We start from the raw sequence: 18,824 nt of genomic DNA, 5'->3' as shown, positions 1-18,824 counted from the left end.
AGTGAAAGGAAGCCCAGTGCGAGGGTTGTACAAGTCATTCCAAGGAGAAAAATACATGATCTTTATGAAAGTATAAAGACGTAATAAGAAAAATACAAGTTGACAAGATAAAAACTACAAAAAAGGCGAGGTGACGTGCAATGCCTTGGTCGTATCAGTTCGAGAGGATGGAACATGGATGGCGACAAATTGGAATGAATGTAGCCTGTTCCGAAGAGATCGGAGATCTTCGGGTGCTCCGTTAGTTGGGGAGTAGCGCGAAAATGACGAGAGAAACAGGGTCTGGAACGGTATTTTCGGGATCCGGGATTTAACCAAAAGACGGTGCGGGATTCGGGAAAACGCAAAAAATCTTGACGGGATTCGGAATTTGACTGCTCTTCGTGAAGCGGGATGCGCCAAAATTTGGGCACGGGATGCGGGATTTTTGGCCTGTCTGTCCGGAATTTGGGAAATTATATCGTCCCGTCTTGGTTTTCACGTGACGTCATCAAAATTCTAAAATCCAGAATCGTAAGACCCTTGATTTTTTATCCTTCACTGGCTATTAGACGTCCTTAATACATATCTTGTTGAAAGTTTTTAACTCGATAGCATTCGCCGTCTTTAAGATAGAGCAATTTGAATTTCGGAGTTTCTCGCCACACGAGATCAAAGATGGCCGCCAAAAGGCTGTCACGTATGCTTAAAAAAATGCTTCATCTTGTGATTTTTAACGATCTGAACATTTGAGATTTTGCAAGAAGTGTTTATCTGAATGTTTACTTGTTCATGATGGTGATCTGACCGCATTTTGTAGCAGAAGTGAATGCCAGATGTTTTTGTTGATTTCCGGCCGCCATGTTGGAGCCCAAGCAGTTGGGCTCCAACATGGCGATTCCATACTGTGCTCTCTAAATTTGCGTGAAACACTTTGACGGATAACTCGAGTACGGAATAACGTACAGACCTGAGACTTGGACAAATAGTTTATATAGTAGTTTTCTACAGCCTGAAATATTCTTGATTTTTATGGACTCAATAGTTTTGGATTTATTTTTTCGCGGCGTGACAGTGAAAACCACCTATAAACGTTCTAGCGGAAAAAGTGAATCCAATCAACCGGGCGAGCGCTAAGTGGTGTCTCATTTCAAACCAAACTACAGACTGCGCCTGGTTAAGTTATCTAACTGAAACTGTCAAGAAACCGACAGACGAGCAGACGGCAGAGAACATTTTGTTTCAACCGAAACACAGGAAATTGCACGTGGTGTAATAAGGTAGGGATTTCCACAAGTTGCTTGAGATTTCCCAAAAAGTTGCTCAAAAGTTATTTTTCTTTTACTTTAAAGTGTCCCCATTTAGTGGTTTTATTACTGCTATTTTAGTTTTTGACACTCAAATAAAGGTTTTATTATTATTATTATTAAAAAGGTTGCTTCTGATAATAAAAGTTGCTCCAAAAAACGCTGCACCTAATCAAGAGAATTTATCTTAATATATGCTTACTTCCCTTTGAGGGTGAGATTTCTAAGAAGTTTTATGCAATGTACAGGCAAAAGAAGTATCTAAATAACATATTAATGGGAAAAGAATTTTTTTAACTGAGAAAAATCGTGAAGATATTGATGACGAGTTTTGTAATGTTTTAATGCAGAATGAGCCGAAAGTTAAAAGGTCTTCAGATGTTTCTCGAAAATCTGCGGAAAACTTCGTAAATCTTCGGAAACGTTCGTATTTCCATTGAACAACACTCGGAAAATCTTCGGAGATCTTCGGTCTAGCTGTAAATTGCTCAAAATGCAACAAGTTGCTCGAGAGGAAAAAAGTTGCTCGAAGGGGAAAAAGTTGCTCGAAACATGAAAAGTTGCCACAAAGTTGCCGAACAACTTGTGGAAAGCCCTAGTAATAGCATACTGTAGTTTTTAAGACCTCTTTTAATAAACGATTCTTCTTCTTCTTCTTTAGTTACGCACCTATCAATGTTAAGCTGCTGTGGGGGGGGGGGGGGGGGCATTGGCAGGGCATTTGACAGCAATTGTTTGCCCGTTGTGGGGCCGTTTTAATGGACTTTCTTACAACATTTTATTGAAGTTTAGTGTCTCTTTTGAACATCCACAAATGCTCTGGGGTTGGGCATTTGAACAGAGAGTTTCAGCTAAGTTTAAATGCCCGGTCATTGCCGGGCCTCCCCCCCCCCCCAGCAGCTTGACATTGATAGGTTCGTTATTGACTCGATGCCCAATTGCTCAAGCTTTTCGGATTTATTGTAAACTTGAGGAGATTGTTTCAACAGTTCAACTGCTAGATACGGCATATAGTGATCGATGCTGGATCCTCTCCCTTAAATAAGGCAGTCAAAGTTTCGGTATCTTTCTCAAAGGGGGGGGGGGGGGGGGCACTTGGGACTTCAAGTGACGGGCATGGTCGAAGGATTTTTGGGGTTTGAAATTTTTTATTCCGGGATTTTTTTGGGTGGGAAAATTTGGCATGTATTTTTTTGGGTGGCTTGGATTTTTTTGGGCATTAAAATAAACTAAGATTAGTGTTAGTGCCTTGGCTGCGTAGTAGTAATGTTTTTATTTTAAGGGTCAGAAATTTGGCATGGGATTTTTGGAGGGGTTAATGTTTGGTCCGGGATTTTGGGGGTTTTGTCCCCATTCGATCATCCTCCGTCACTCTGAAATCTTTTCCCTTGGTTTACCAAGGGAAAAGCCCTTGGAAAGAGGTTGGAACGTGGTATCCATTTTAGAGACGATTCCTTGAACGGGGTATGATATTTTGAACGCACGAAAGTTTGAACTCATCAACATATTAAAAATTGGCTTATTTCTAAAACGGGGTACCATTTTGAATGCAAATTCTTTCTTAAACATGGTGCACATACCCACCCATAACATACCCGAGTTGGTGAAAACCGCAGCGATCCACAAAGAAGAATTCAAAAAGAGCTCTATAGATTCCAGAAGCACTTGTAAACCTTCATTGGATTAGAAAAAATCCCAAGGAATAAAGGATTCGGAGAAAACCCACAGGTCACGATTGCTAGAGTGCAAAAGGCAAATTCGTCTTTTTTAATGTACTTTTGAGAAAAGAAAAACGGGATTCGGGATAGCGATGAAAAGGGCAGGATGCGGGATTCGCGTGAAAAAGGAGCAGGAATGCGGGATCAGCCCCCCCCCCTCCCCCCACCCCCGCTTTTTCAGACCCTGGAGAAAGTTCAGGGGAGAGGTGTGGGGGAGAAGGCGAGAAAACGCTCTCACTCTCTAGCACCCCAAACCCCTGGCCATTTTCCACTAGCCATTATTTGCGCTTATCCTGTTTTCTCGAGCTGCTGGCCTGCTGCCCAACTATAGAACAGGATCAAGAAATAAAACGGACAAATTTTGTGTTCACCGATGCCTGTTTTCTCCCAGTAGTCTGGGGACGAATAGCCTGGAAGACAAAAGCAAACGCGCGTCTGTAGCATCGGTCGCGCGGTCGAGTGAAATTTCCTCTAGAAATGATCCAGTATAAAGGTATGTATCTGAAACGTTCTCATTTTTTATTGTAAGGGTTAAGTGTCCCTTGTAAAATGTGTTTAACAGCAAGGTAAGTTAATCTGGCGAGGCTCCAATCTGAAGCTCATCGCGATCTCTTGTCGTGAAGACGCATTTGATCTGCAGGGCGACAAATGTTATGCTATGCATAATGCTTTAACAGTTGAAACTTACAAGACAGATCCGTTTTAGTTATACATCTTCTATATTAGAGCGAACTGCTACCTATTTTACAAACAAAAGTTACTAAAACATGCTATAAAGAATTAAGTTCCCATTGTTCAAAATGGTGAGATTTGTTGGCTTTCTTCAAATTTCCTTTATCCATTGTAGTTCTTTCACGTGGCGCCTCCGTTGAACTTGAAATGTCCTGAGGATACAAGACAGAATATTGAGTTATTATTACCTTAGTCACAAAATTGAACAGATTTCTTTTCTGTTTTCTCACCTCTAAAAATTTCTGACTCACAGAACTGTCATTCCCAAGATGAGAATATCAATTCTCATTACTAATTCTCAAACATTTCTTATTTATGCTAGTTATGAGAATTTGGCGATAAAGACCTAAAGACCTTTGCTAACTAGGCATTTGATTGGTTCTATCTTTGCTTTAATAATAGCCTGCATAGCGGGGGCCTGTGTAGCTTTTGAGTGCGTATTTCTGAAACCCAAAAGGTGCGAGACTGCCACGCTAGGGGAAAAGTGAGGCCGTCTTTGCGTTTTCCAAATACACAGGCTACTCTAATATAAAAGCAATTTTACAATCTGAAGTCAGTAAAAAAAGTTTTAGCCAGGTTTTAAAAACTGCAAACCAACGATGAATCAAAATTGAGCCTCCCTCAGTGACTTTTCCTCCTTTTTGAAGTGAACTTCTTATGTATTTACTAGTGCAAATTGATCTACTATAAGGGTAAAGTCTATGTCCAGCCAAGTGGGGCATACCACCAGAGCTTTTCCCTTATCTGACTTATATAGGAGTATTTCTACTCCTACTGGATGAGATACTAATCCATCACAAGATTACCCCCATCAATAAATAGTATCCACCTGGGTAGAGATGGGCACTATAAGAGTAAAGATTGTTGCACAAGAACATAAAACAATGATCCCAGCCAGGGCTTGAACCCAGACTGCCCCATCCAGAATCAAGCGTGCTAACCATCAGGCCAGCCCGTCTCCCGGCGCAATGCCCAATTCCCTCTATGAGACAGATCTGCAGGGAATCTTAATTGGCAGTTGTCAACAGACTTCACAAGGCTGACTACAACTACTATGATTCATTGTAGGCATGTCTCATAGAGAGGATTGGGCATTTAGCAATTTTTTTTTACTGGATTTACTGTTTTTATGCTTTAATATTTTAAATTATTTTTTGTGAAATTATATTTTATATTTTAAAATTTTATCTCGAAATGTTTAATATAAAAACAAGCATTACCAATTTAAGTGTGCAAGGTCAGTTATTGTGTACTGAAATGAGTGACTGTATGGCATTTACATGATACCTACAGTAACTGAACAGAAAATGAGATAAACTCTGGCAACAACAGAACACTCTGTCCTTATACAGACTTTACCTTACACGATCACATGTAGACTCGGCAAAGATACACGTTGCCGAGTCTCACCCGTGGTTTGATGAATACAACTACCGTGATTCCCTGCAGGCGTGCGCTATAGAGGGAATCGGCTATTGCTACCCTTCTAGAAAACAACAAACCAAAACAACAGAAACAATATTCCTACCCCCCCCCCCCCAAAAAAAAAAAAAAAAAAAAAAGAAAAAGAAAGAAAGAAAGTTTCTATGGCATTTTTGTCCTAGCCTATGTTAATACATGTAGGTTTCATTGAATGCTCATTTCTCAAAAGAACTTTGTCAAAGATTTGAACTGAAATTAATATCCCTAATTCTGATTAAAATAACACTACAGGTATTTATGGGTGAAAATTAAATTTTAATACCCAGCAAAAAAAAAAAACAACTTATTACTATAGTGTTTGCTATGTCACTGGGTAATAAATTGTTCAAATCTGTCTTGTGGAATATGGAATGAGTAACCTTTTGTTGATCCAATAAAAAAAAATCAAATTTGTTTTTTTTTCATGCAGATTGAGTTTGAATCTATAAATGTCTTTTTTATTTGAATTATGTTTTAGAATGGTTGCTTTTTCGGGAGAGACACATCAGGCAAAAAACTCTCAAGCCAAGGTGAGAAACTGAACAGCAGTTTACCATATTAGTTTTGTTGAGTACAGTTTTTAGCATTAATTTTTTAGCTTTATTTTATCCTTTATAAAGTTAAAACTTTCAGCTATTTTAATTTCTAGTTAATGTTGCTTTAACTGTAGTTCTATATATGTACATATTGTATTTTACTTACTTTTAGACGTTGGTGTGATATCTGTATGGACTTTTTACCGACGTATTAAAATGTAGATGTAGATGTAGATGTAACAATTACATGTAATTTATACTATACTGTATTTCCTCAAATAATAGCAGTCACTTGATTAAACACCCCACTCAAATAATCCCCCCTTGGTGGAAAAAAATATTTGAAATAATTGCCTCCCTCAAATTATTACCCCCAGGGGGGTACTCCGACTTGTAAATGACGGGGATGATCGAATGGAGGCAAAACTCAGGACCCAAAAAAATCCCTTAGTCTTCCGACATTACCCAAAAAAATCCCTGGACCAAAAATAACCCCTAAAAAAAATCCCTTTTCAAATATTACCCCTAAATTGCCAGGAGGGGCAATAACGCTCTCGTTTGGTATTCATCATACCATAAATACGCCAAGGCCGAGCCAAAGCACTTTAGTTTGTTTTAAATACCCTAAAAGATCCCCTATTTGAATCAAGTCACCCAAAAAAATACTTGCCAAATCTTCTTACCCAAAAAAATCCCAGAATCGAAAATTTCAAACCCAAAAAAATCCTTCGATCATCCCCGTCATTTAGAATCCAGAGTATCCCCCCCCCTGGGTTATTACCCCCACCTCATTTAAGCTATACCTCCCATTTCTTTAACCCCTTCCTATCAATTATGTCAGTTAAGTTAAAAATTTACAACTGGGATTGCAATGACCCAAGCTTTGACGATAAGGATATTAAGACTGAAACAAATTGAGAACACTCAGAAAGCCTGTTTTTTGTTTATGTGATTTCATTGTATGACAAAATTATGGGATAATAACAAGCAATATTTGAATTAAATGCTTCAATTAATTGCCTCCCTCAAATAATCACCCTTTTTTGGTGCAAAAAATTAAAAGATTTCCCCCCTGCTGTTATTCAAGGAAATACAGTGTATTAAATCATGTTCCCATATGTGTAAATTGTCATAATTTAACAACTTGTCATGCATTAGAAGAGATGTGCATAAATTAACACATGCAATCTTGCTTTAAAGTGATATGAATGTCTTCTTTTAAAATGTTGTTCTGCTTAATTAAATTGCTAATAGTGTATTAATTATATATTAATTATAATAATTTTGTTATATAAAATGTTAATAATTATTAATGATAATTCTAAGAAAAAAGTTAAGTCTGTTACCAAGCCTAGTTACTCATCAGTGCTAGTGTTAACTGCAAGATTATCAGTGTGCCCTCCCCCCACCCTCTGTTAGGTTGCTCCCATCATTTTGCCGTGGTGCTGTAACAGGTCACCAGTACCCATTTATACGCACTGTGAGAGAAAAGTGTCTTGCTCAAGAACACAACACAGTCACTGTGGTCGGGGCTAGAACCCAGACTACTTGGTCTGGATTCTTAAATGCACAAAACTGCTGGACCACTCTATCTATCTTTACTTTAAAGTTTATCCCTGGAGAGACAATTTTTAGATTTTGGTGTGTTTTATGGTCACACTTAGACAAGTCTAATGTAGCTAGCTTGTTATTCTACAGCAGATAGTCTTGTTTTCATGGGAAATCGTGTTGTAAGTGTGTTGTGTATTTTTTGATCTTTCAAAATTCCTGTTTTGGTCTTACATCACTTTTCTTCCCTTGTCATTAGTTTACAGTCACCCACGACCTTCCTCAGATCAACATGTTCTCTCTCTGCACTGTAGTCAGGGTTTCCTTTAGATCTTCCTGTTCTACTTTCTATATTTTCTGGTTTGATTTACCATCAGACAGACTTACGTCGAGTCTTTTAAGCCCAAGTGGCTCATAGCTCTTGGTGCTCAACTCTGAATGCTATGACATGAAGCACTTAGGAGTATTTCTAACCCCCTGGATGGGATGCTAGTCCATCGCAGGTTACTCCTCAACATTCTGATAGGTTGCCCCAGCAACTTGCCAATACCTATTTATACACCTGAGTGGAAAGATGCACTATGAAAGTAAGGTGTCTTGCCCAAGAACACAACTCAGTGACCCCAGCCACAGCTCAAAACAGGACTGCTCGATTCAGAGTCTAACACACAAACCATTAAGCCACCATGCCTCACACTTTTTTTTAACATTTAATGGCTCTGTGAGGAGTGCGGGCTGTATTTCTGTCTTTGGTGTGAATTGATTTGGAGATGATATGGCCAAATTGTTTGCTTAAATTCTCCTGACCTAATATCTGCTTATTGTTGATTGGATTAACCAAATAAAATACTATTGCCTAGTTTACTACGATAATCATCATGTAGCACGGCATGAAATGCAACGCTTATTTACCACATAATGGGACTAAATGCCACACTCTTAGTAAAGGAAATCTTGATGGATATATTGCATAGTGCATTGCAAAGTAAAACAAGTGCTGGGAAATTTGCAAAAAAGGAAACATACAAATAGATCTGTTGTCAGTAAAATATTCAGAAATTCCTTGTGTACCATAATGCATGGTTGTTTTGTCCAGTTGACTGGATACCGTAGAATTCCGGTTATAAGCCCTGGGCTTATACAACTTCGTAAGGAGTTTTGGGTGGGCTTATAAGCAGAGGGGCTTATATTCGGGAGGGCTTATAAGCGGAATGAAAAAAAAAAAACGTTTTAAGTTAAAAACACATAATAGAGCAACATTAAGCCTTGTTCAGTAATGTCATTCGGCAGAGGGGGGCTTATATTCGGGGGGGCTTATAATCGAATGTATTTTTTTATTCCCAGATAGATGGGCCTATAACTGGGGGGGGGGCTAATAAGCGGGGGGGGGGGGGGTTATAACCGGAATTTTACGGTATTACGTACAAAACGTTCAGCTTGTTTACTTTTATTTGGAGCAAAAATCAAAATCTCTGCCTTCAATCAACATCAATACATTGCCAGCCAGACATGTAATGAGAATAAAGAAAACCATCAACAAGAGGATATTGCCTTCATGCACCACGAAATTCTCAGAACTGACATTAAAAGAAATGTGTGCACACAGTAAGGAGAATTATTATTTTGATACAAGAACTGTAAGATTATCGCCTCTCCCATTCTAAGAACTGAATGATTTAAGTCCACAACTGATCTTTTTCGATTATTTACAACAAAATGTAATCCTAAGGCGACTGTTGGTCATGTCAGCCAAAACTTGGTTGAGCTCAGAAAGATATTCTCCCAAAGTGAGTGATAGAAAGTGTAAGAGATACTCAAAGAGAATTTCGACGCTGATATAACAGATGGGCTAGTTTACGTTGGTCAATGGGCGATATTTCTGTTAAAATGCTCATACAGCATGATAAATTTTTGCATGAAATAGAAACCTCGGACTATGTGGCTGCGTGATGCGGTTCTAGTCAATGCCCACATTTCACTCTTATTCACCATGGAGTCTCTAGTTGCTTTGTGGTTAGAGCATCCGACTAGATCATAGCGTCGTGGGTTCAAATCCCATCTGGAGCTCGGATTTTTTCCGAGTTTCTATTTGATGCAAAAATTTATCGTGCTGTTAATGCTCATAACTTACGCAAAAGAAATGTTAGGGTGCTTAAAGGGACTATGTCACGGCTGAGTTAAGTTTATTTTATTAAGTTCTACCAAATACTTGCTATGAAACTTAATGTTTGCAAAGAAATTACTTCTGTGGATCTAAGTGACAAAACCGTAGCTTCATTGCAACCAAATGTGTCTCGCAGACGCTATAATTTAAAGACCCAAGCAAACGAGGTTAAGTTTGAAAACTGTGCAGCCCAACAATATTTCCAAAAGCCATATTGCAATCTGTTTCAATCTTCGTCGCTTTTTGCCATCCGTACCTTCTTTTGTATTTGCTCTGTTATTGAAGTGCCCCTTCACCAGTTTTAGAGGTAATTTTTATATTTCACTGAATTTGATGGCCATTTCCCGTGCCTAAATTTGGCTCAAATCCGTGATACAGTCCCTTTAAAAGGAGAGCGTGTTGAGCAAGACTGAAATGAATGCATTCAAAGATAAGAAGTAAATCATCAGGAATCATGTGTTGGAAAGTGTTTTTATCAAAACGTGGTTTATAATTTGTTCAGAAATCATTGTTGGTCGTTATGTAGTCAAGAATTTAACAGTAAAGTAATATTTTGTGCCATTTACAAGTTTGCAAGTTAACAAAAATGCACACGAATTGTCAAAAAAGTCAACAGACATCAAGGATTGGTGAGAATTTTCTGCAATTTGCGTTTAGTCGCTAATTGCCTGCGCTTTTTATCACCTTTATCTCTTATCTTGTTGTGACACTGAGAAGTAATGTTTGGAATGTTAAGTGTGTGGCTTTTCAGCTCAATAAAGCCATTGTTGGTTGAATAAACTATATTGAACAGATAAGCAAATCCATTAACTATTGCATACAGTAGCGTACTTTCCCACGCTGTAGCCGAATTCCTTCATCTCCAGAGGCGCCTCATTCACTCACTGACCAACTAGCTTTGAAAGGTATGCTTTTGAATTTGTTCTAGCTGTAAGTTCAGTTTTGACTATCTTTGCTCTAAGATCAGTTAATATCAGTAAACTTAAGAGAGACTGAAGGGGAGCTATTTGCACTTTCCGCCATATTGAAAAGGGTGCGAATATGGCGTGGAATACAATACGTGGAATACTGTATGGCGATTCGATGGGAAATTTCTGTTTATAAGACTATGTCAAAGTCGCTGGGAATAGGCAAGTGTTAAAAACGCAACTCATCCCCGCTGCAGACTTCCCAGCAAATCTACCTTACAAATCTGATCAGGAAAAACCTATGTTGAATTCAAAGTTTCAGACTGAAATTGTTTGCTTTCCAATTGCTTGATACAAAAATAATCGTTTTCTCGCCATTTTTAACCCTGTTCAAACTATCGGATCAAAACTTGAGGTGTGCTATTCTGTTTACTAAACAGATGGTCTACTACGAATTGTACTACTCCTTTAACGCAAAATTACCATAGACTTAAAGCCTGAACTATTTCTAACAAGTGCGTTTCAACACCTAAGACTCACTTGAAAAAATCAGGTGTTCTCGGTTAAGAGATTTAAGTCAATAATGAATGGCTTCTTATTCTTTAGCACTCAGTTGTAGCTCACTGTGCTATTATGACTTGACGCACATGGCTTGCATTAACTCTCCTCTCTGATCGTCGCATGATGCTTTAAATGTTTGTAGTGAGAATCTAACGGTAAACCAAGGCAATATTCCTTTATTGACGAGTTTTAGCATTCTCACCACCAGTGTGCTTGGCGATGTATGGTTATTGTTAGAAGAAACTGGATGTTGGTCGCTCTTATACATTCTTAAAATTGTGTTTCGCTCTCAATTGGCTCTTGTTTATGCTATTAATGTTCAGAGTCTCTTTTTGGTCCCTATCCGTCCTTTTTAATTCGTTTTTGTTTCATTTTTTCTTGTAATTGTTTTTCTTTCACTTACACATGTTTTCTTAACTTCCATTTGCTAATTTTACTTTGTCATTCCATCACCTCTAACATATGCATTTATTTCCTTTGCTCTACCGCTTTCGTTTTTATTTTCACTGACATTTCATTTCAAAGAAATCAGATACAAACTAATTAAGTTGATTGGTCAGTCGGAACTATCTCAAATGAGAATAAATTAATTGGCTTACAAGAATTTTGACTATTTATTTGATAACCCAAGTTTATCTGTTTATTTTTAAGCTCGCTTTCGCTATGATTTCATCTTTAGTAAATAATAAAAATTTACAAACGTACCTTTGTGTTAGCTAGCGTCCTTTCTTGTTTTCAACAGCTACAAGCCTTCCCCCTTCAACTTTGACTTCTGCAAGAAACATAAGCGAAGTCTTGAGTGTTTCATCCTTGTCATGAAATTTCATTTACTCAGCAAATTCATCTTCTTACCTCCACTTGTAAATCGTTTTACAACAATGATGTGATTGTCAGGGCAGGCGATAACAATTCGCTGATAGGGCGATGGTTTCCGCCCATCACTGCTTCCAGAAAACTCTGCTTCTTTCTCGCTCGTTGTATTCTCCATGTGCTCTTCAACTGACAAGAGCTGATTCACCGAGACAGACTGCGTAGTGTAACAGAGCAATTTTGCAACGTCTTGTTATGTTTGCTAATGTCTCTTTTAAGTTTGTGTATAAGTATGCTGTGAATTTTACTTCTGCAAGCGTTTTCAATATGCTTTAGTTAATGGCTGCTAGAACAATGTCATTGGCTAACTTCTATCTGGCTCTTAATTAACCAATCAGTTCGGGTCTTTGCTCTGGGGAATCCCAATATATGATTGCTTTTTCATCTTAACAAAGAGCGGTAACACTTTCTTTTTCGTTTGCTAGGCTTGTTGGGTTTTCCCCTTGTTTTTCCTTGATCAATATATGCTAGTGTTTCTTTTGCATTGTTTTCTGCGCTTGGAGCCTTTTTAAGCTTTTCCCTTTTGACGTCAAACCTAAGTCACGCAATGTGGTTCAAACTGTCTGATTGTGAATGAAATCCTGATGCGTGACTATCCAAATGAGGTCTGTGAATGAAGCACCAGTGTGTGACCAGTCGAATGCAAGCTTTGAGCTGTTCTTTATTGCGGTACTGTTTATTATGTGGCGTGACCTTTCAAATAAAAGCTATTGAGAAGTCTTTTCATGTAGCACTGTCTATTATGCTGTATAAGGTGGTTCTTTTACGTCTGTGGATAAAACCCTAGTGTGTGACTATTTAAATGAAAGCTTTTGAGCGGTTCTTTCTTGTTTCTTTCAAGGCGGTTCTAACGTTTAAGTGTGTGGATAAAACTTTTGTATGTGAGCAGTCAATACTTTTTGCGGTGCTGTTCAGTTATTGTGTTGCACAAACGGTGGTTCTAACTTTTCAGTCTGCGGGATGAAACCCTAAGCTGTTTAACATTAAAAAATATGTCAGGTTTGCTCATTTCGCCTTCTGTATTGCGGAGCTTCCCGGCCTTTAACTCCAACAGAACACGGTTTTGGTCCACGAGGATTTTCTTTCAAAAGTTATGGTTGCTCTGGGTTGTACTGTTTCATTAGGATGTTCTAGAAGACTCGATCACCGAGTGATCACAATGGAACTAGTTCCATCTTTTAGTCAGCCTAATGTCAGGGACAAGCAACCCTTTAACGTCAAATGCAGCCAATTTTATTGTGATCCGTTGACAAACATCACTTGCGCTAATTTGTGGACAGAATATCTTAACCGTGATCAATCTTTGTGGGAAAGCTTCTCTCATAGGAAGCTAAATTGTTGGATGGCTGGGATACTTAAATTTTACACGCTTCTCCAGGCCCCAGCCTTTTGTCAGGTTTCCCATACAATTGGCCAGTAGCCATTTATACGCCTGGGTGGAGAGACGCACTGTGAGATCAGTAGGTTTATCTAAGAACACAGCACAAGATCCCTGGCCAGTGCTTGAGCTCCAGATCTCTGGTTGCCGAGCCAAACAAGCTATGTATAAGGCTGCTATGCCTGATTGTAATAACTTAAATGTATGTTAAATCTAAGTAATTTTGGCAATTGCTTTGTACTTTATTTATATTTACTTTAAGTTACTAATTTTAATTTAAGTTATACTCTTATTTTGGTGCATCATTGTAATTTACTGCCAAAAAAGGGAAGGGACGTTATAACATCAAGCTGTTGAGGTATTGTCATATTTCAAGTATGTTTTAGGCGCATAAAAGCAAAAGAAATACGTTTGAGCTCGTATGAGTGATTTTACAAAGACGCGAAGATTTATTTCGCGTAGTATTCTATCGTCCGCGTCCGTCCGCACGTCGTCCGTTAAGAAATCGTTTTTCACTTTGTTTTCTATGTCCAAGGAAAAATGCGAGAACAACTCTAGAATAACCTTGTATCAATTTATTACGTTTCCATGGAAGGCCGGGAAGACTCTGTTTGTCCAGCATCCAGTGTGCCACGGTCGTATACATGCGTCATTATAATTTATTGTATTGTACAGGCAAGACAAGAATAGTCGACTCGATGGCTCTAAAAAGAGTTGTCAATGCTTATTGAAAGGCGTACTTAATTGACAAGCTGTCAAACTAGCCCAGCCGCCTCCAATGAGATTCGCGCGTAGTCCTATTGAGAACTTGCATGTAAACAAAATTGAAGCACGCCACTATCATCAGACCAATAGCTTCTCGTAAAAGGATAAACGTCACGCTATAAATGGATTTCCAGGGCTATATAAGAGTCAAGGAAAAGTCTAGCAGCTCTGCGCTGTTTGTTGCGCAATTGAAAAATGTTAAGATATCAATGTTTGCAAATGTTGTATTTGGTGCGAACAATTTGAACACTGGAGAGCGATGGTGAGGGGATCGTAACTTAAGGTGCGTTTTTCGTTCTTATTTGTATCCAAGCTGTAAGAATTTTTACGGATTTAGTGTTAAGTACGCAGCGCTTTTCGCTTGATCTAGTTCCATTACATTGTCGAGGAATAGCGTCTGTTTTTTATATTTGAGATACAAAGTAGTTGGCAGATTGTTGATTTCTTGTTCACTGGCTCTTTTCATTTAAGAACTTAGTTGCCATGATGTTGTTGGACGTCTAGGCGATATCTTAGTGCAGCCCGATTTCGTTCAGTTGAGCGTAGCATTTCTGTGACGCAGCAATCGGTTTTTTAGTTTCGATGAGAATTGGCTTATTTCAAGTGATTATTGTAGCTAGTCTTTGACTTTTCATAAGAGGATAAAGCGAGGAAAATCTTCATCAGTCCCTAATTTTACTGAGGGTTCCTTTGAACCTTTTTTCTTTGGTTGACAGAATTGAATGTTTGCCTTAAGCGCGCTTCGCTTTTCTGCAAAATAAGTTGCAGTTTCAAATGAGCACTGTCATGTAGCGAGTTCTAAATCTATTCTACAATTTCATGACTATATCTTTAACATAATGTCAACGTTCTGGCTAATAGCTAAATGAGTTTTAGAACAGGATCTTCTAACATTGAATAGCTTATTATAAAAACTTTATTCCATGAGGTTTTCCTCTTTGCATGAGGTGCCTGACTCAACAGCAAAAAGATGCCAATTAATTCCGCCTTCCTGTGAAGGGGAGGAGCTTAGAGGTTGGGAGAGAACAAGTTTTGATCTCCCACACCGCGTGCAGCTTTTATGGATCTCTAGTCTAGACATGACATGGTACAGTATTTCATTTAACAAGATGCTTGAATCTTTCTTAAAGAACTTGTAATGTATTTCGTTACTACTGATTTACTCATGCTCATTCTGTTGTTTCTTCTGCTGCAAAAAGTCGATCTTTGACTATGTACGTAGCATAGACTGTTTAAGAAAAATATCAGAATCATTTTACAAAAAACTGTTTACTGTGAAGTTTACAAATCTAGTTTAGTATAGCGGCAATATGTTTGCACATGACTGCTCCAAAATGTCTTCTGAAGCATCTTCTAAAGCTGCTGAATCTGGATAAAGTGGTCATCAAGCTGTTGAGACAATGAATTTTGGTTTCAACTATGTCTAGATGCTCCCATGTATGAATGTAAAATGCACCAAAAGTTTAGCTAGCAAACGATGTTAGATGCACAAGAACGTCACAGTGCTTGTATTCGTCAGTAAACTGACTCCATAGTTGTCTTGTTTTAGCTTGATAATAAGGACTGATCGAAGCAATGTTTCAATGTGTGTTGCTAACATTGAATTATTTCTGACACCTTTCAATGGAACCGATAACAACGTTGCGCCCATCACATACAAAATAAAATTCTCTTACCTCATTTTTGATTTGGCAGATATGCTTTGTTCACGGTGATGTCCTTTATGCTTGAATGTGTTACAGTTAGCTTGTATTTTCCTGACAATAATTACGAAGTGGAAGTGGATAGTAAATAGTGACAGAGAATAGCAGCGCAGCACTGTTTATTTCATTAAATACCTTGTTTTTGTCGTTCGAGCTCTATCGTGGCCCCATAAATCGTGATGAGTTGTACACGTTGCCCATTACTCGCTGTTTTTTCGCCAATCTTCTGTCCTACTTGAACTGTAAATCCTGGAATTTTTAAGGGAGTATTTTTGGAAAACTGTCACAACGTCGGTGTGAATATGACGCACCATGATCTTACCTCCGCTTCGTGAGTCGTACTTGATTACTGCTTGCAGATACATGTGGAAGGTTCCTCCCCATAACTGGACAAATTCGACGAAATCATTTGAAGCATCGGTCGGTTGGGACATGTTGTGTTCGATTTCGAACTGCTATACTATAAATTGAAACGTCCCTTACTTTATTCAGAACAACGTGCTTCAATCGGCGAAAGGGCACGCAGACTCTAACTTTAGCGCATATTATGCTAATTTCTTAATGACGTCAGGTCTTTGAAGTGTTTTGAAATAATAATGAGCAGGTTTACTTTAAGTTTGATGGACATCACATGAGGAATGTACTCCTGATCTATTGACCAGAACGTTCTATTTCTCGCGCGCGTTTCGTAGGACGTGGATTTCACTCGTGCGCACTTCTTAAGCTTGTTCGTGCGAGTGACGTTGTCAGGGCTAAGGTTATAGTTTACTCGCTTTTGCAAACTGCCGCGGCCCAAATTTACTTCTGTGAGCAGATTTTTGTTGATATTCGGGGGCTATCCACTATGACTAATTGCCGCTAACGTTTTGCGTGCGTCGTGCGAGTTTTCTGGCGCGCGTGTTTTCTTGTTGCGTGGACACAGCTATTTTTAGTTGCGTCACTTTAGGACACATGAATAGTAATCTAAGAAAGTCAGTAAACCAGAACCCGAAAAGCTAATCGTCATATTTTACTACTTCAACAAATCTTAAGTCAAAACAGTTGCTATCAAGTCGATTGTCAGACATGCAGCTATAATTATGTGTATCTCTCTCCAACTGTGAATACAATAAGTTTCCGCACGAGTGAAGGAGGAGGGACTTAAGGTTGAGAGAGGAGATATTTCGATCACTGCACTTGGGAATGAGCGTTTATTTTATAGACATCGCATCATATTTTAATAATAGAGCATTTTACTTTCAAAGTAGTGCTTGAATTTGCAGATTTTTCGCATCATCTATGATCTTCTTTCGATTAATCATCGTGGCTGGAATTTGCGTTTTCATTTGCGCGCAAAACAAAACAAGTAGACTTAAACACAAAAGTGACATTTATTGGATTAACAGCATTGTTACAGTGTCCCCTCTTTTTTTGAAATTACAACAAGATCTTTCTTCTTGTCTCCTTGTATTTTATCACTCGTGCTGTTGGTAGATTTAAGATCGCTTCAGTTACTGCACACTTGAACACTGTAACCGGTAACAAAAGTTATTTGTTATACTGCGTGACAGCAATTTTGAGAAGCGCGCTCATTCATATATCAACGACCATGCAGATGATTTGTCTTGGTTGTGTGGAATAGGAATCTCTGATTTAGTCGAAAATAGTGAAATGAATGAATAGAGAAACGTCCGATAGAAACACAAAAGGATTGGCGGGAAATCAACATAGATTTTGTCTTTGTTGTGACTCCGAGAAAATCAAAATTTCGATGTGACTGGTTTCACTGCTTTAATTCGTTGCAGTGAAATTGCATTTTACTGTCTAAATTTTAGAGAGTTAATGAAATGGAGCAGCTAGCTTGTAATTCAAGCTATTTCTATGGGAATGGCTAAATTTCATAGGAAGTATTTACCTGGTCTTTATAAGTCCACACGTTTCATTTCCCCCCAAACTGTATCTCGTGAAGTGGTGAATTCCCATTCTTCAAAAGAAACAAGAAACATTTAAATTGCACAAACTTTGGTCATACCCTAAACAGACTTTAAGACAGATGTTTACTTACGTCCTCCACGGCTACGAGCGATGCCAAAGGAGTACCCGTTTGCAGCAACAATTGTTAGTCTGCGTTGTGTCGAGTAGGGTTGTTGCGACTCGTCAAATATAATTCCTCCTTGGACTTCAAAATCTTATGAAAAGCAACCAAGCGAAGGCTGACATAAGCGTATGTAGTTCTTGTGTTAGGTTCATGAAAACCATTGAGAATTGTGATCGTGACCTACCTCCTCGTCCCGATTTAAACTTGTAGAATATTGTCACATCTTGGGGACGAATTTCTCGACTACCTTCTTTCCTCCCAACGTAAACTATTTCACAAAATCGTGTCGATGGTTCTGTTCCCTCGTACCCCGCCATCTTATTTTCCAAAGACGTTAGGTTGAAAGCGTTAGATTATCTGGCTGGCGAAATTTTTAGTGGAAAACGTGCTCTTGTAATTGATTTGCCGAAAGCTGTTTTGATCACGTGAACATACGTCGAGATGTTAATCAGTATTGCTAGTGGTTCGTGCGCAGGGCGGAAGAAGGTGTTATTTTTGGTGCGCGTTTTCTTAGACACAGTTTCAGTTACCTAGGGTTTATAACTACGATTTAATCTCAAGCTTCCCGGTACCGTCGGTTGTAGTAGTTCTAAGCTATTTGACATATTTGTGGGCCATAGCTGGCCTATAATTTGAGTAGTGTTGCCCTTTGGCTTGCTTATCACACATTGAATATGATTAATACAATGGGGAAGGGGAGAGTTAGAGAGAAAGTACATGTCTATCATTGGCACCTCGTGGTGTTCAGTCGATGTATCTAGAAATTTGAAATTTGCATAACGTCTTTCGCGATGAGAGAATAGTATCTGCTCGATTCTTGTGTCAACCTGGCCCCGAAATATAGTAAACCTGTTTTATTTTAATGTCGCAAGGCTGTAAAGTACGCCTTTCGTTGTGCGCACGAAACTACATCATTCATTTGCGCAAATTATTGCGGTTAGAATTTGCTTCCGTAAACAGATTTCTCATTCTGTGAATACAATAAATTTCTGCGCAAGTGAAAGGTCTAAGCATTGCATCATATTACGAAAACAAATCGTATAAGTTTCATAGAAATGCTTGTCGATTTTTCCTCGTACTAGGAAGAAGTTATATTTTATTTCCTCTGTATAATTAT

At 38.5% G+C, this 18,824-nt stretch overlaps 1 protein-coding gene across 3 annotated transcripts; it reads right to left on the bottom strand.

Annotated features, from left to right (window-relative positions):
- Window positions 1-3,500: 3,500 nt before the first annotated feature.
- Window positions 3,501-18,346, bottom strand: LOC144662442 (uncharacterized). Of its 3 annotated transcripts, XM_078523247.1 has the most exons (9): window positions 17,892-18,346; window positions 17,675-17,797; window positions 17,525-17,593; window positions 15,953-17,138; window positions 15,766-15,879; window positions 15,604-15,684; window positions 11,767-15,316; window positions 11,620-11,686; window positions 3,501-3,888 (listed from the first exon to the last, which is right to left on the bottom strand). In XM_078523247.1, exons 1-3 carry the CDS (start codon window positions 18,022-18,024, stop codon window positions 17,532-17,534), a joined length of 318 nt encoding a protein of 105 aa, XP_078379373.1. In that variant the 5' UTR covers window positions 18,025-18,346; the 3' UTR covers window positions 3,501-3,888; window positions 11,620-11,686; window positions 11,767-15,316; window positions 15,604-15,684; window positions 15,766-15,879; window positions 15,953-17,138; window positions 17,525-17,531. The 3 variants fall into 3 exon arrangements, with proteins under 3 accessions (XP_078379373.1, XP_078379371.1, XP_078379372.1); XM_078523245.1 differs by having other exon boundaries at window positions 11,620-15,316; XM_078523246.1 differs by having other exon boundaries at window positions 11,620-15,316; window positions 15,953-17,093.
- Window positions 18,347-18,824: the final 478 nt, after the last annotated feature.

The sequence above is a fragment of the Oculina patagonica genome, chromosome 8 (assembly GCF_052425735.1).
Source record: "Oculina patagonica isolate OP01 chromosome 8, crgOcupat, whole genome shotgun sequence".
NCBI lineage: Eukaryota > Metazoa > Cnidaria > Anthozoa > Scleractinia > Oculinidae > Oculina > Oculina patagonica.
Note: the sequence above shows the minus strand (reverse complement) of the source record. Positions and strands in the feature narration are given on the sequence as shown.

Bases quoted from the DNA above. Each gene is read 5' to 3' on its own strand.
- LOC144662442 (XM_078523245.1), bottom strand. From the start codon at position 18,024: ATGGCGGGGTACGAGGGAACAGAACCATCGACACGATTTTGTGAAATA. The intron at 17,798-17,891 runs GTAGGTCACGAT...GCTTTTCATAAG, and splicing joins GTTTAAATCGGGACGAGGAG to ATTTTGAAGTCCAAGGAGGA. The intron at 17,594-17,674 runs GTAAGTAAACAT...TTTCTTTTGAAG, and splicing joins CGCTCGTAGCCGTGGAGGAC to AATGGGAATTCACCACTTCA.